At 41.0% G+C, this 15,884-nt stretch overlaps 2 protein-coding genes across 3 annotated transcripts in view; one reads left to right on the top strand and one right to left on the bottom strand.

The window, feature by feature from the left end:
• BRCA2 (BRCA2 DNA repair associated) overlaps positions 1–5,528 on the bottom strand; it is a 53,975-nt gene extending 48,447 nt beyond the window's left edge. For both annotated transcript variants that reach the window (XM_079903289.1, XM_079903290.1), the window contains exons 1-3: positions 5,385–5,528; positions 4,594–4,699; positions 1,809–2,054 (exon numbers count right to left, since the gene is read on the bottom strand). In XM_079903289.1, coding sequence (XP_079759415.1) covers positions 1,809–2,054; positions 4,594–4,660 — 313 coding nt within the window. In that variant the 5' untranslated portion in view covers positions 4,661–4,699; positions 5,385–5,528. The remainder of the gene's footprint in view (positions 1–1,808; positions 2,055–4,593; positions 4,700–5,384) is intronic.
• Positions 5,529–5,685: 157 nt separating this feature from the next.
• ZAR1L (zygote arrest 1 like) lies at positions 5,686–14,278 on the top strand. The gene is given in 5 exon segments (XM_079902879.1): positions 5,686–8,125; positions 8,630–8,722; positions 10,534–10,608; positions 14,004–14,087; positions 14,091–14,278. Coding segments are annotated over 5 exon segments (1,170 nt in total). The 5' UTR covers positions 5,686–7,387; the 3' UTR covers positions 14,271–14,278.
• Positions 14,279–15,884: the final 1,606 nt, after the last annotated feature.

Below are 15,884 nucleotides of genomic sequence, written 5' to 3'. Positions count from 1 at the left end.
TCTTTTGAATTTTCCATATCTAGGCTATTGCAGGGTCCTGTAGTTTCTGCCTCCTATATCCACTCACTACCATTACTCTATTTCAGGTACCTGCTCCCATCACCTGGACCACTATGTGTCTCCTAATTGATCTCCCTGCCTGCAGTCTTCTCTTCCTATAAGAATCACCCAATTAGTTTAAAATGTACATTCATGACCACCATTCCCAGAGATTCTAATTTAATAGATTCAGAAAAGTGCCTGGAATCTTCCTTTTCAATCAGCACTTCAGGAGAGTCTAATGGTCCATGCCTCACGTTTTGAAAAACACATCTCCAAAGACTGCTGCCAGATTTTTAGGCTTTCTAAGCAAAATAAATATTTATTCTACAAATACTTACTGAATACTCACTACGTATGCCATTAGGTATCCAATAATGTCTAAGAAAATCTTTGCTCATTACCTACATCCCCTTTTATATGTGCATTTTCTAATACCATGAGTTTCCTATTTCATAGCACTAATCAGAGGATAATTGCTTATGTTAAGTCTCCTTCACTGGAAGCTAAAGGAGTGCAAGAGGCAATACTTCCCAGAAGCAGAGAAATAAGTCAAGATCTGAAAGATGCGTGTCAGTTAGCTAGACAAAGCATAAGAAGTAAGTAAGTACTGGGCAGAGGTAACAGTGTGTAAAGAGCCACAGAGCATGGTGGTTTCAGAAGGAAATTCAGTACAAATGAATGGAAAATTGAGGGTGGGTGGGAGGGGAATTATGGCAGGATGAGGCAAGAGTTAATGAGAGAACAGATTATAAAGGACCTTGTAAATCATATTAAGGAGTCTGGATTTTATCATGAGGGCAAAGGGAGGTAATCAAAGGTTTGAAGCAGGAAGTAGCATGATTAAATTTGCATGTGACTTCTCTGCTCAACAACCTATCAAATAAATTCAATTTCTTTAGCCTGGCATTCAATGTCTGCCTCTAATCTGCTTTTTTTAGCCTTAGGCTGTTTATTGGTCCCTTTCAAACACGCAACACTCCAAACAGTCTGAATTCCTTGCTATTAACTTCACAAACTACATATTCTTCCTCATGTTTTTCCCTCTGCCTAGAACACGCTCACTCTACTCCATCTTCAAATTTCTGAATCTCATCTATTCTTCAAGGTTTAATTCAACTGAATATTCCCTAATTGTCCTCAGTATTATTTATGCTTTCTTTCTTCTTAACTCTCATTATACTTTTTGTTCTTTTGGCATGTACCACATTCAACCCTAAACTGTACTTAATCTGTGTACTGTTAATTCCTCTTACTAGAGAGTAATACTCCAAAGAAAGGAAGAGTATGTTACTTAAATCAAGCAGGTAATAAATATTTAAATGAATATATCATCTTATTACATGATAAGTTGCAAACATCTGGCACACAGGCCTGAGAAAGTGCTACCGAATCAAAAGACACTTATAGCAACTGTTAAAAAGAATCTGTCCTCTGTGATAGCCTGCAGAAATACAGTTTAGTTTAACATCAAAACAAGCCCTAGGTTTTTTTGTATAGGAATGACATAATTTAGCAAATCTCAGTGGGCAGGATATATTAATCAAAGGAAGGAGGAAAAGAAACATTTATCAAGGACCTACATTATTTTATTTAATCCAAACCTTGGTAGTATTTTCACATGTCCACTTTTCAGGTGGGGAAAGTGTGGCCAGAGAGGTTGAACTGACCAACATGACATAGGTAACAACAGAGCTGGGATTTTTAACAGTAATTTGTCTGAATTACTAGTTCATGTTTTTTCTAGTCAACCACATCATATTACTTACCTGAATCTAATCTGAATTTATCTAATTCATTTAAAGGAGATTGGTACAGTGGCAGAGTTAGACCTCGCTCTTTGAATATTATTGGAGTTGAAGCCAACTGATGATAAGGTTTCCTCTGTGGTGTTTTAAATGGGTTTGTTTCATAACTGCTGATTTTATATTCTGATTCTTCCAAAGGTTCAGAATTATAGGGTGGAGCTTCTGAAGAAAGTTCTTCAAACCAATTAAGGCTTATTGGTCCTAAATCTGTAAGAAAAATTAAAATCCCACCTGGGTTTTAATCAGTGACACAATAAAATCCATGAGCCAGTAAAGATTACAATTGCTTGAGATTCTGACTGTGGATTACTTTTAAGGAATACTAATTAAACAGGATCATTAATCTGTTCTCTTATCAATCTGTAGTAAGGTATAACAAAAGTTTACAAAAGTTACAAGGAGATTATTACCTATATTAGCTCTTCTAAAGTTTTCTTTCATATTCACGACTCAGAAACAAAAATCATGCATAGTAAGAATGCATTCCACAGATACAATTCAAGTAATTATCAATACTACATAAGTGGCTGTGATAAATCTATAGGTACAAGAGACTCACAAATTGAATGGAATAGATTCTCTGTTAAAGAGAAAGACAAAATTTCTCCTATGATCTATCCTTAAAGTAGTGGTTCTCTAAGTGTGGTCTGTGGACCACTTGAGGCGAAGGTCACTAAGACCATTTCAAGAGGTCCATAAGGTCAAAACTATTTTCATAATAATATTAGCCATCATTTGCCTTTTTCCCAACATTGACATTTATACCACTGGTGGGTAAAACTGATGACAGCTTTGCCTGAGTCAAGGCAGTGGCCACAAACTGCACTAGGAGTCACTGTTTTCTTCGTCACCATGCACTTGTAAAAAAACAGAAACAAAAACAAAAAAGCGGGACTTCCCTGGAGGTCCAGTGGTTAAAACTCCATGCTCCTAATGCGGGGGCACGGGTTCCATTCCTGGTCGGGAAACTAAGATCCCACATGCCGCGTGGTGCGGCCAAAAAAGCAAGTTTAACTTAAAGTGTCCTTAACTAGGCAGCAAAAGTTAGTTTTATTAAAGCCTAACCCTTGGGCACATGTTTTTAATATTCTCTGTGACAAAAATGGAAGCATTCATAAAGCATTTCTGCATATTTAAGCACAAGAGTTGTTTAGAAAAAGCACTCATGTGATGAGCTGTGAGCTGAATTAGCACTTTTCATGGAAAGCCATTTTCACAAGAAAGAACGACTAAGTTATTCTGAGTTGGGTGATTTGGTAGAAATTTTCTCGAAAGTGAATGAAGTGGGCCTGTTACTGCAGGGAAAACAACAGTTTGTTGCCAATGATAACATGTGAGCTTTCAAATGAGAATTAGAATTTTGTTAAAAACTCTATCAGCCTCTGTGAGCTTGATGTCTTCCCAATCTTAAAAGACTTTTCTGTTGAGTTCAGTGAGGTAACCAATGTGATTTTTATTTATTTTATTTTATTTATTTATCTTTTGGCTGCATTGGGTCTTTGTTGCTGCGCGTTGGGCTTTCTCTAGTTGCAGCGAGCGGGGGCTACTCTTTGTTGCGGTGCAAGGGCTTCTCATTGCGGTGGCTTCTCTTGTTGCGGAGCCCGGGCTCTAGGTGCATGGGCTTCAGTAGTTGAGGCTCACTGGCTCAGTAGTTGTGGGGTCGTGGGCTCTAGAGCACAGGCTCAGTAGTGTGACACACGGGCTTAGTTACTCTGCAGCATGTGGGATCTTCCGGGACCAGGGCTCAAACCCGTGTCCCCTGCATTGCCAGAAGGATTCTTAACCACTGCACCACCAGGGAAGCCCTCCAATGTGATTTTTTAATAATGTCTAATGCAATGTGTCAATATATGGAATATCATTAATATTTTTCAAATAATCCACGCATGATGTTACAACATGGATAAAAGATTTATTCAAGGTACAAGAAAGACTAATTGAATTTAATGTAAGAAGAGTATGAAAAATTCATTACATGGTTTCGGATTCCACATTGCAACTTTTAAGAAACTACCACTTGTCTTAAGTTTTCGAGTAGTACCAAAGAAAAATAGCCACAGTTAAGTGAAGACTACTAAAATACTTCTTTTTCTAATTACATTGCTGTGTGAGGTTGAGTTTTCTTCATGTATTTCTACCAAAACAACATATTGTAACAGATTAAATGCAGAAATGAGTATGAGAATCCAGCTATCTTCTATTGAGCCAGATAGTAAAGAGAACTGCAAAATTTTAAAATAATGTCACTCTTCTCACATTTTTCTTGTAAAATAGTTATTTTTCATAAACATGTTATTCATGTTAATATGCAATGGGTTTATTTTTATTAATTAAATTAATATTTTTTTAAGTTCTTAGTTTTAATTTCTAATGTGGTAACCTACATAAACAAAGGCTCTTGGTCCTCAATCATTTTAAGAGTGTAAGGAGAACTGAGACCAAAAAGTTTGACAACTTCTGCTGTAACGTTACCAGTGCTTCTGATTTGCTAGAAGTTCTCTGCTTTAAAAGCAATTCTGCTAATCAAGGGGTCAGTCTCCTCTTTATCCACTACAGGTTCTATATTTATCATTTGTTTAACTGTAAATGATTATTTTCCTGATTTATGACTCCATAAAGCACAGTGTATAGTGTAAACAAAAACATGAAGTACTGAATTTTTTTCAGCAAGCATGCATAATTACACATTTTTCTGAAAACATTTTTCTCAATGTAAACGATCAATTTATATAAAATCTGTCAATACCTGCTTTGTTGCATCGCGTCTTAAAAATTTCAAAAAACGTTGGCCTCTCTTTGCATCCAATCGGCATTTTTATCTACAATATTATTCCAACGTTTGGTAACGGAGTCTGCAAAAGAGAACACCAAAATACACTTCACAGGGATGCAGTCCTTCTTAAGTGACTCTGAGGCAAAAGCGGAAGCGGCTAAACCTGCCTAAAGTTACAATGCTTATTTACCTCGGTCCCACTCGGGAAAAGAATCGAACTCACAGCGATGAAGAGAGCATTGTATATCTGTGCCGTCCAATAGAGCAGCCATTGGCCACATTCAGCATCTGAAATGTGGCAAGTCTGACTCAAGAACAGAATTTTTAATATTATTTACTCTTTATTAAATTAACTAGTCACGTGTGGCTAGTGGCTGCGCAGTTAGCGAGGGCTATTAGATCAACACCGTTTGACAATTCCCAATCAGTAAATCTTCGTTAACACAGCAGTTACCCGGGGACTAAGTGAGGCAGATACAGTGGGCCACAGGCTCTAGGACATTTTCCAAGATAGCAATATTCCGTGAAAGTAACTTCATCGTGATTCCAATTAAGGAAACTTCAGCTTGAGACGTCTGGGACAAGCGGCGTCCAAAGCTGGGCAATGGAGTCCCGGGGAAGGGGCGCCCTCGAGCCCCGAGGAGCGGGTCCCTTCTCCCCGTCGGTGCGGGGTGGGCAGGGACCAGTGAGGGCCCGAGGCCCGGCTCCCACCCGGGCACCGGAGGCACTCCCCGCCGCCCGTCTCCACCCCTGCGAATACTAACCGCCTTCAGAGGTGCAGCTGTTTTTGTCCAGAGTAGGCTGACAAAACGTGCGCCGGCACTCAGATCAGAAACCTGACCCCGCAGGCTCCGTTTCGCCGCGACCCACCGACCCAGACAACACACACGGCGCGGAGCCGTAACAGTCCCACCTCCGCCCAGCGGTTTCAGACTCTCGCTCCAAAAGCCCGCTCACGGGATACGTCACGCGATGACGCCATGACGCTGCACGCAGCGCGCGCGCGCCACCCGGAAGTCAGACTCGGGCCGCGTCTCCGCCGCCTCTAGTTGTGGCCGAAGCGAATACTTGTTTGGCTGCCTGACAGTCAGTTCCGAGCCGCTAAAGAGGGAGCTGAGGTGTCCGTTCTCTTCTCCTGAGCCTTCAGACTATTAGGCCGCGCTGCTTGGAGGCACCACGCCCTATGTATACTCGCCGCCTCCTCCCCCTTCGCTCCATGTCACGTTTGGGTGGTCCCCCTCGAATGCGGCCTGGGGTCTGTGAAAAGTCCCTGTTTGGTCCTAAAAGCGGGCGTCCCCCGAAGTGGGCAGACGTTAGAAAACCCCAGAGTGGTCCGTGGCTGTGGATAACTCCCTTCCCGGCTGAGTGCGCCCTAAGGAGTGGAAGAGGCCGAGATTTGAAGCCAGAGGACGTTGGGTCTAGTCCGCGTGTTGCTCTTAGGCAGCAGGATTTCAAAACCTCTGAGCCTGTTTCCCTGCTTGAAAAATTGTGAAACCCACCTCAGGCCTCCTGCAGTGTTAGGCACTTCCCTCTGCAGGCTTCCGTAGTATCCCTGACGTTCCTAGGGTACCAAACAACTGTTTTGTGCCTAACTTCCCCTCCAAACTGCCCTGAAAGACAGCAGTCTCATCATTCACGGGGTCTGTGATATGCCTAGCACAAGGCTTTATTCAGGTTTATTGTAGTACCTAGGAAGCCTTCAGCTGGATTCTGGAGGTGAGAGGGGCTCATGGGCCTTGCTGCTTTCCGAAGGCTCTTGAGCAGTGAACAGTGGAAGCAACCGTGGATTTGAAAAAGAGTGGCCTCTACTTGGTACCTGAGGTGTCATTTTAGTTTGATCGTAATCCTTTGCTGTAGTAGGAAGCCTTACCAATACAGATAGATACCAAAGCTTACGATCATCTAGGCCTAAATAGCAAAGAAACATGGGCCTGGGATCCTTACCCAATAACAGCTAACACTTAATGAACATCTATGAGTTATTCTGCTTTATAAAGGATATCACGTTTAATCTTACAATAATCCTATAAATTGGTTAGTATTGTCAGATGGGGAATCTGAGTTATCTAGTTAAGTAAGTTGAGTGATAAACAAGGCCCAGGTTTCAGTTCAAGTCTGTGTAACTTCAGATACTTAACTATCCTGTGATTGTCTGCATTTAACCTCTAAATTTGAACAATTTGCTGCTTTTCACCTTTTTTGGGGGGCGGGTCCACTAGAGTAGACTATTGAGAACTGTTGGTATGTCATACAACCCTCTGAAATATACTTTTTCACTATATACCCTGTTCCTCCCCCTCCCCCCCTCCCCACACTCTGCCCATAACTTTATGCTCCTTGCTCCTGTAGTACCAGGTTTTTTACGTTCTTTAGCTCTGCCATAATATACTTTCTTCCTTATACTCACTCTTATAGTGTGGCAGCTCAAATAATTTACTGCTCGTATTGGATGTACAGTATCTTTTAAAACAGGGTCTCTAAAATGGTAAGTCACTGTGGGAATAGTGAATTAATGAATTGCTAATTAAAACGTGTGTGAATAAGAAGGTAAATGAAAAACAGCTTTGAAAAAAGATTCAGGAGCAGTGAATTGAAGAGACAGAAAAAAGCAATTAGGGATGAGGTGGCAATTAGACCTCAGTAGGTAGGGAGATCCCCTTCCCTCCTGCAATTAGGGTAATAGGAAGCAGCACCCATCAGAATCAGAAATAAATGGAGAAGCTTGGGAAGAACCTGAACCAACCTGATCTGGAGAAAGAGGGAGCGGATGAAGGTGGAAGGCAAAACAAGGACACAAACAAACTGCCCCAGGATATTACGCTGCGCCTGGGCGCACTGCGGCCGGATGGAGCGCTTGGTCCGTGTGCCCTACAGCTTGTACCCGGGCTATGGGAACACGCTGCCTTTGGGCCAGCCTGGACTTTCTGAGCACAAACAGCCCGACTGGAGGCACAACAACGGTGCCCCCGCTTTCCTGGCCAGGCCGGGGCTGCTGGTGCCCTCCAACGCCTCCGACTACTGCGTGGACCCTTACAAGAGGGCCCAGCTTAAGGCCATTCTCTCCCAGATGAACCCCAGCCTGAGCCTGCGTCTGTGCAAGGCCGACACCAAGGAGGTGGGCGTGCAGGTGAACCCCCGGGTGGACAAGTCCGTGCAATGCTCACTGGGGCCTCGCACCTTGCACAGCCGCTCCCCCTGGGGCAGCACGGGGTACAAGGCGCCCCTGTCAGCCTGGGAAGTATATTCGCCAGTGATGGGCCGCAGGGGCCTGGTGCGGCTGCAGAAGGATGGGGAAGACGAGGAGAGGAAGGCGCTTTCGGGTCCTCCCGAGGCCAGCCAGCCGCCGCCGCTGCCGCCACCAACACCAAGGTCGGAAGAGAACCAGCGGGAGGAACTCCGGCAACAGGAAGAGTTGGGGGAGGAAGATGCCTCAAGTCCTCGGGAAAGGAAGAGCAAGCAAGCTCAGGGAGACGCCAGCGAGCCGCTCCGGAAGCCCAACTTCCAGGTGAGCTTTCTTTTCCCTCACCTCAGCCCTCTCTTTCCTTTTTTTCCATTTCTGGTGCAACGAGAGCAGAATCTTCTCTGCAAACATATATTTTACATGTCTTATGTGTATGTGTGTGTGTTTAATTTTTTGGTAAAATGGGGTGCCAACTTTAAGCCTATGAAAGTCCAAAGTTTGGGAACCATAGCTATTGGAAATGAGACAAAGAAGGGTTTCAGGTTTGTGAAATCTGTGATCAGATCTTCATTTTGTGCAGGTGGTGCTAATGGCCTTGGGGAAAATAGATTGGAAAAGCGTGAGAGCAGCTAGAAGCGTCCCAGAGTAATCAATCCTTGAGAGCTGAGTTCACGTAGTGACCTTGAGAATAGCTATGAATGAGATTAAGGAGGCTTCTTGTTGTTTCTTATACAAAGCCACAAGGATAGAAGGATCTGGCTTTTTATCCGCACCCCCCCCCTCCCCACCACCCCAAGATAGTAAAGGACTTTTCCTCCTTATTTGCAGTTTTTAGAACCAAAATATGGCTATTTTCACTGTAAAGATTGTAAGACCAGATGGGAGAGTGCTTATGTGTGGTGCATTTCTGGAACTAATAAGGTAAGTAAAAGTGAGTGGGACAAGGGAGAGCATGGGCGGGCACAGGTGCTGCATGGAGGAAGAACATGTTTCCTAATGGAGCATGACTAGAATGCTGTCTCGGTCATCTTGGCAGCCTCTGTGCCAGGCACATAACAGGTGTTCAGTAAATGTTTGGATTGAACTGAATTGGGCTGTCCACAAGAGCTCTTGAGCTCCTGAACCCTGGTGTTATATTTGGTTTGGTAGTTGCACCAGACAAAATGTCAGGTTATTTAAATGAACTCTTGCTCTTGTATACATTGGGACTTGCTATAATCTTTTTTTTTTTTTGTATGCGGGCCTCTCACTGTTCTGACCTCTCCCGTTGTGGAGCACAGGCTCCGAATGCACAGGCTCCGAATGCACAGGCTCAGGGGCCATGGTTCACGGGCCCAGCCACTCCGCGGCATGTGGGATCTTCCCGGACCGGGGCACGAACCCATGTCCCCTGCATCGGCAGGCAGACTCTCAACCACTGCGCCACCAGGGAAGCCCTATAATCATTTTTTAGTTGGTATATTGTAACAAGTTTGGGCCTTAGCTCTAGAAAATTTCCACTGTCTGTCCACAAGGTGGGGCAATGAGAGAAATAATTTATTGTAAAGTTAACCTTGAGAGACTTGGTTATTTAGGCTCCCCGCCTTAATTTGAATTAGTTGTCAACATATTTAGGCTGGGAAAGATTCCACATTTTGCATTTCCAGATTTTCCTGAACCATCAGACTCTGGTCATTAAACGCTCTCAGTTTGAGAGCAGTAGGCTGGACTTGAGCAGCTTCTGTCTCCTTTCACTGGGCATGTGGCCTTTATTTCACAGCAGTCTGCATCTCGTGTCTCTCATTCACCTCTACAAGCATTTGAGTTTGAGGCCCCTGTGCTGTTGCATTTTAGATACTGCTTTTCCTTCTTAAGGACTGTAGAGGGAGAGGGTAAGGAGGCATGCTACCACCTGAATGAAAACTTGGTTGTTTTTTGTTGTTGTTGTTGTTGTTTTAACCCTAGCCATTTACTAGAACCTGGAGGCGAATAGATTTTTAAACTAAACTAAAATTACTTTCCTTCTCTTGCCAGAAAAGAAACAGTGGGTTTAATTCAAACACTGGTGACACTAGGAAAAAAAGAACGAGACATAGAACTCATCCTGGAGAAATTTGATAGGAATGACGCAGACAAAATGAGATTTGGTGGTATATGCATTGGCACCCGTGGCATGGAAGTGGTACAGAAATGATATAGGAGGGGGACGATTAACCCTGTCAGAGGGAAGGCATCCTGATGTCCAAGCAGGATTTTAAAGGTTTATAAATAGGAGTTCACCAAGTGAGGAAGGGAGAGAAAGTGCACAAGAAAATGCACAAAGCCTGGAAACCACGTGTGTTGGTGGGTAACTATAAGTAATTTAAATTTCAAATTGAGAAATACTGAAAAAAATGAAAAAGTAGGGGCAAATAGACCAGGACAGAAGGAGCAAGTCAAGGGTTCTGCCTGCACAATGAATAAAGTTATCATAGCTACTTCTCACTGAAGACTTTTACTGTGGTACTCTGTGTACATTATTGGGTAGTTGTCAGAATTATAGAAAAAGGAAGTGGTATTGTCTCAATTTTACAGGTAAGGAAAATGAGGTTCAAATAATAAGAAAAAGTGACTGATAGCACTAGAAGAGCTTAAGACTTCAGCATAGAGGTTGGGCAAAAGCAAGCTGCAAGGTGAAGGAATGGATTACTTAAATTAAGATCTGGGAGCCTAGAGTACCTATAAACTTGTATAAAAGACAAATTTCTCTTTAGGTTTATTTCAAACAACTCTGTTGCAAATGCCAAAAGAGTTTTAACCCTTATCGAGTAGAAGCAATACAATGCCAGGTAAGCAAATAGAATATTTCCATCGTATCTATAATGTTTTTATTCTTAAGCATGAAGCTTCTGTGGCAAAATGTTAGGATTTGATAGACTTAGATATCTGTACAGGAGTGTTAGGTTTTCTGTATGTTTGAATTTTTATAATATTTTAGAAAAAACATTAATTCTACGTTTTTTGGCGGGGGGAAGGGGAAGATTTACTCTTAAGTTGCCTTATGTGGTGTGTTTATGTATGTGGTGTGTTTTTCCTCAAACACCCTGTGTATAGTCTGCATGTAATAATTTAACAGGTAACCTTTATTAAGCTTTTACTATGTGCCAAACTTGAGGCCAAGTGCTTTTCATTATCTCCTGTAATCTAACCTTTGAGGTAGATGTTATTCCCATGATACAGACCAGAAAGCTAAAGTTCAATAAGAAAATAACTTGCCCAAGGTTGGACAGATAGTATTAGAGTTGTGATCAGATTCCATGGTGTCCCCAAGGTCTAGGATGTCACAGAATTCGATGAGCTCTTACATAAAACAGCTTGCAGGAGATATCTCTTGAAGCTTTTCAGAAAAGTGTGACATAGTTGATTTTCATAATCAAGAATTTTTTTTATCCTAAATCCTTCACTTACTTAACATTTTTATACTACTAAGAAATAAATAACTTAAAAAACTAGTCTAATCGTTTATAAATTATTTATCTTTAGATTTTCTAGTCTGACATTCTCATTTAGTCTGTTTACTATAATTACTTTGGATTTAAATATATTTTCTTACTATTATACTCCTTTTTCTTGTGTTCACTTGAATTGATTTTTTAAAACCTCCCCCATTATCTTGGCAGTTATTCATTCTTTAATGTTCTTCTTTAATGTTCATCATACAGCATGATTCTTTAACAACTTATGTAGACGTTGATAAGTCAATCTCACCTCTCCTTGACAATGCAGTGACCTTAGGTCACACTAATTCCTTATCACTTCATCCAAACTTCTTTGCTGCTATTGTTGTATGTTATTTTTAAACTTTAAAAGACATTATTTGTTATAGTCATAATTAATTTAACTTTAGCTACATATTTACCCTTTCTGCTGCTCTCAGGTCCTTTTTGTATCTGGGACCACTTTCCTTATACCTGAAGAACACATTTTAATATTTCCTGTAATGCAGATCTGAAGGTGACACATTTTATTTTGTCTAGATAGCTTTTCTAAAGGATATTTTTGCTGAATATAAAATTTTTAGGTTGGCAGTAGTTTCTTTCTGCCCCTTAAGGATCTGACCTTCATTGTTTCTGTAAAGTTGGCTATTGGTCTTATTGCAGCTCCTTTGAAGTAATATATCTCACTTTCTCACCTTCTTAAGTCTGTTTGCTTTTAAGATATTTCTCTCTGCTTTGGTTTTCAACGGTTTTATAATTTATGCCCAATTGTAGTTTCTTTGTATTTATCCTGCTTACAATTCATAGTGTTTCTTGAATCTGTAGCTTGAAGACTTTTATCACTCTTGGAAAATTATCAACCATTATCTTTAAAATATTACTTCTACCTCCATTCTCTCTTTCTTCTAATTACTCATATTAGACCTTTCACCATATCCCTTATCTCTTTTATGCTCTTTTCTGTATTTCCTAAGCTTTTGTCTCTCTTTGCTTCCGTTTGGATAGCAACTACTAAACTATCTTCCATTTCTCTAATTTTTCCTTCTGCTCTTTCCAATCTGCTGTCAAACCTACCTATTCAGTTATAGATTTCAGTTACTGTGTTTTTCAGTACTAGAATTTTTATGTCTTTTTAAGTGACGTCCAGTTCTTTGTTGGAAATATCAGTCTCTTTGAACATATTAAGCATCATTTTCTTAAAATCCGTACCATAAAACTCCATTAATTTGATCCTGTATGGTTCTGTTGCTATCCTCTTCACGTTCCTTGGTTTTCGAGTATGTTGTTCTGTCTCCTTATATACCTGGTTACTTTTGAGTGCTATATATTGTATATGAAAAATTATAGTGATAATTTGAGGCCTAGGATAGTATTGTTTTTCACAGAAGACTTGTCTGCTTCTGTTGGGCAGATGGGGACACTAGCAATTTCAGATTACTATTTTCCAATCATAGGAGTTCACCAAGTTTTGAAACTGGGCTTCAGCAGTTGAAGGCTGGTCAATTTTGGGTTCATTCTTATTCTTAGGGTGTAGCCTTTCAGGGCCCTTCAGGGTCCCAGCACAAAACCTGAATTGTTTACCAGGTCTCTCCTACTTTGACATATTTAAGATTATCCCTCAGCCTCATCAACTTGTTAAACTCATTTTCAGCTTCCTGTTGTCTTTCACCTCTTACAGAATTACCTTTAGAGAGAAAATAGTCCCAAATGTCAGGCTCATCTCTATTTCTGGGCTTCCTCCTCTGATACTTTGGTATCTCTCCAGTGCCTTCAAGTAGTTCTTGTTTTTAATTATTATCTTCTCTGCTCAGCTTTTCTTGTTGTCCTAAGTAGGAGATTTGGTCAAAACTACCTAATCCACCATTACTAAAACCAGAAACCTACCTTTAGACTAAATCCTGATTTTTTTTTTAACTAAAAAAATTTGTTTTGAATTAAGCCTTTTCTTCCTTATAAAGGTGATATGAGGATTAAGTGAATTTATATAAAGTGCTTGGAGCAGTACCTAGAGTAAACAACATGTGAGTATTGCTATTAGAATTTTCTTAAGGATGCATACTCATCAACGGGAGAGTGGAAGATGTAAGTGCAGTACAACATTTGATAAATCATATCTGAGACACTCATTTGGAAAATAAAACTGCCTTTTTCACAATATAAAAGGTAAAGCTTTACATATTCTTTTTGGCTACGAACATATGCAGAAAATTGAGCAGTGATTATAAATTTTCAAAGATTAGCAGGGTTGGGAAGGTGGGCCAGGGTAGTATACCACTCTCCATGGGGTGTGTTTTTTATTTATCAGAAGACAGAATAGGATAATGGTTAAAAATTCCTCAAATTCCAGCAGAGATTAGGCATGACTGGAAGGAAAATATTTAGCTTCCTCTAGAACACCCCTCCCTCCAGTTGTGACAAGCAAAAATCTCTCCAGGTATTTCCAAATGTCTGCTGGTAGGTAAAATACTACTGGTTGAGAATCACTGCTCTAGTATTTTTTAAATGTTCCAGTCTAGGTAATCAAATCACTTAATACCCACTGCTCACTCCCACCTGGCTACAAATGTAGAAACCTGTATAATGAAGAGACTCTACAAAACTCTAACTTTTAAACCTTTTCTCTTGTATCTTCTGGACTGGCTCATCAATGTTCTCTTAAATATCGTCTGATCATTCATTTTGAAAAATGCATGACATTTAGTGGGCTGTGAGTGGTTTTGTACAACTTGGTCTTGGACTTCTCATAGGATTCAAAGGAGGAGAAAGATATCGGGGATAGGGCTGGTGGGGAAAAGTATTTTCATTTGAAGACTACATTTGAAGAACTAATTTGATCATTTAGTCCCCAAACTGTTGCTTCTTTTCAAAAGACCTGTTCAAAGTCTCGTTGTTCCTGTCTTCAAAAGAAAAGACACATCGATCTAAGGAGGCCTCATCGGCAGGAGCTGTGTGGCCGCTGCAAAGACAAGAGATTCTCCTGTGGCAATATTTACAGCTTTAAATGCATCATGTGACAGGCAGCATGCTTCATACGGGACACCTGAACTCTTCTTGTAATTTACCGTATAGTTCCTCTTTTGCACCTTGGCTCTGACCTGGTATTGGAAAATGGTTTAGGCTTTTGTACTTTTTGTAGGTGGTATGACAATTGTCGATGTGAATAGAATAAAATAAATGCATGTAAAATAGACCATGAAGACACATTAATTGGTGATCCGGGGTAAAAACATCACTAAAACATTGGGAGAATGGTAGATCCTATCACTAATATGAATGGAACAATGAAGAGGAACAACAGTCATTCATTTGACAAACTTGTACACTGGGTGTTCTAAGTGCTAGGAATATAGAGACGATCAGGAGCAAGGTCCTTGCCTTCAAATGTACCTAATCATTATAGCAAATGCTTAAATAGTACTTAGTATATGTCGGGCATTGATGTTACTCATCACAGCACTCTTATTATACTCCTTTTTAACAGATGAGGAGAGAGAGCCACAGGGAGGTTACAGGGTAAAGCCAGAATTTGAACCTAGGTAGACTAGTCCATTCTCCACGGCTTTAGATTTACTTAGATTTTTTCTTAGATTCAGACGTGTTAAGTGCAATGAAGGAAACGGGGCTATAATAGAGTGACTCTTTTATAGAGTTGTTGAAAAGAGGTGACATGAGAATTGAGACCTGCCGGATGAGGGGGAGCTGGGAGAAAGGAAGCTGAATTTGATCCAACAGAACAGCAAGAGCAAAGACCCTGGGGGTGGGCTGGGACATGTACTTGGTACGTTTGAGGAACAAGAGCCCCTGAGGCTCAAGTCAGGCATAGGCTGGAGAAGGCAGGGCTCAGGTCAAGCGCATGGCAGCCCATGAAAGGGTTTAAACAAGGCACTGACAACAGATTCTTTCTATAAAAAACTTACTGCTATGAGAGAATACCAGGTAGAGTGGAAGGAGGGAGACCAATTAGGAGATTAATGAATGCACGAGCAAAATGATGGCTTGGAAAAGAGTGGGTGGCCATGGAGATAGAGAGAAATACATGAATTCCAGATAGTGTTTGAAAATGTAATGCACAGGGTTAGGAGTGGGTGATGGTGAAATAAATGATGACTTTTAGATTTCTTTGAGCTCTGGGTTGGATGGAACTGAGGGGTATAACAGGAACATTCTGGACTCAAATTACCTAACTTCAAATCCTCGGTGTGATACTTAGGATGTATGCTTGTGGGCAAGTTACTTATGCCCTCTCTCTCAATTACTCTTCTGTAAAATGGGGACAATAATAGGAACTGTCTCTTGGTGGTGGTGATGTGAGGACTAAAGCAGCTGTTACATGTTAAGCACTTAGGTTACTACCTGAAACAGGTATTCAGTAAACTTAGCTGTCCTTTTTTGGTGGGGCTATATAGTGAGATGGGAGAAGGCTTCTGTTTTCAACATTAACTTTGAAATATTTGAAACTCCATACAAATGGAGACGTCATGTAGGCTGTTGTTTATATGAATCTGGAATTTAGGAAGGAGGTAAGAGCTACAGAGAGAGAGATTTGGAGATTAAAAAATCTATAGTCACTACCAAATGTAAAATAGACAGCTAGTGGAAAGCAACCGCATAGCACAGGGGGATCAGCT

This window comes from Stenella coeruleoalba (assembly GCF_951394435.1).
Source record: "Stenella coeruleoalba genome assembly, chromosome: 18".
In the NCBI taxonomy this organism is placed as follows: Eukaryota; Metazoa; Chordata; class Mammalia; order Artiodactyla; family Delphinidae; genus Stenella; species Stenella coeruleoalba.
The sequence above is the reverse complement of the archived record's forward strand: the minus strand, read 5'-3'. Positions and strand labels throughout refer to the sequence as shown.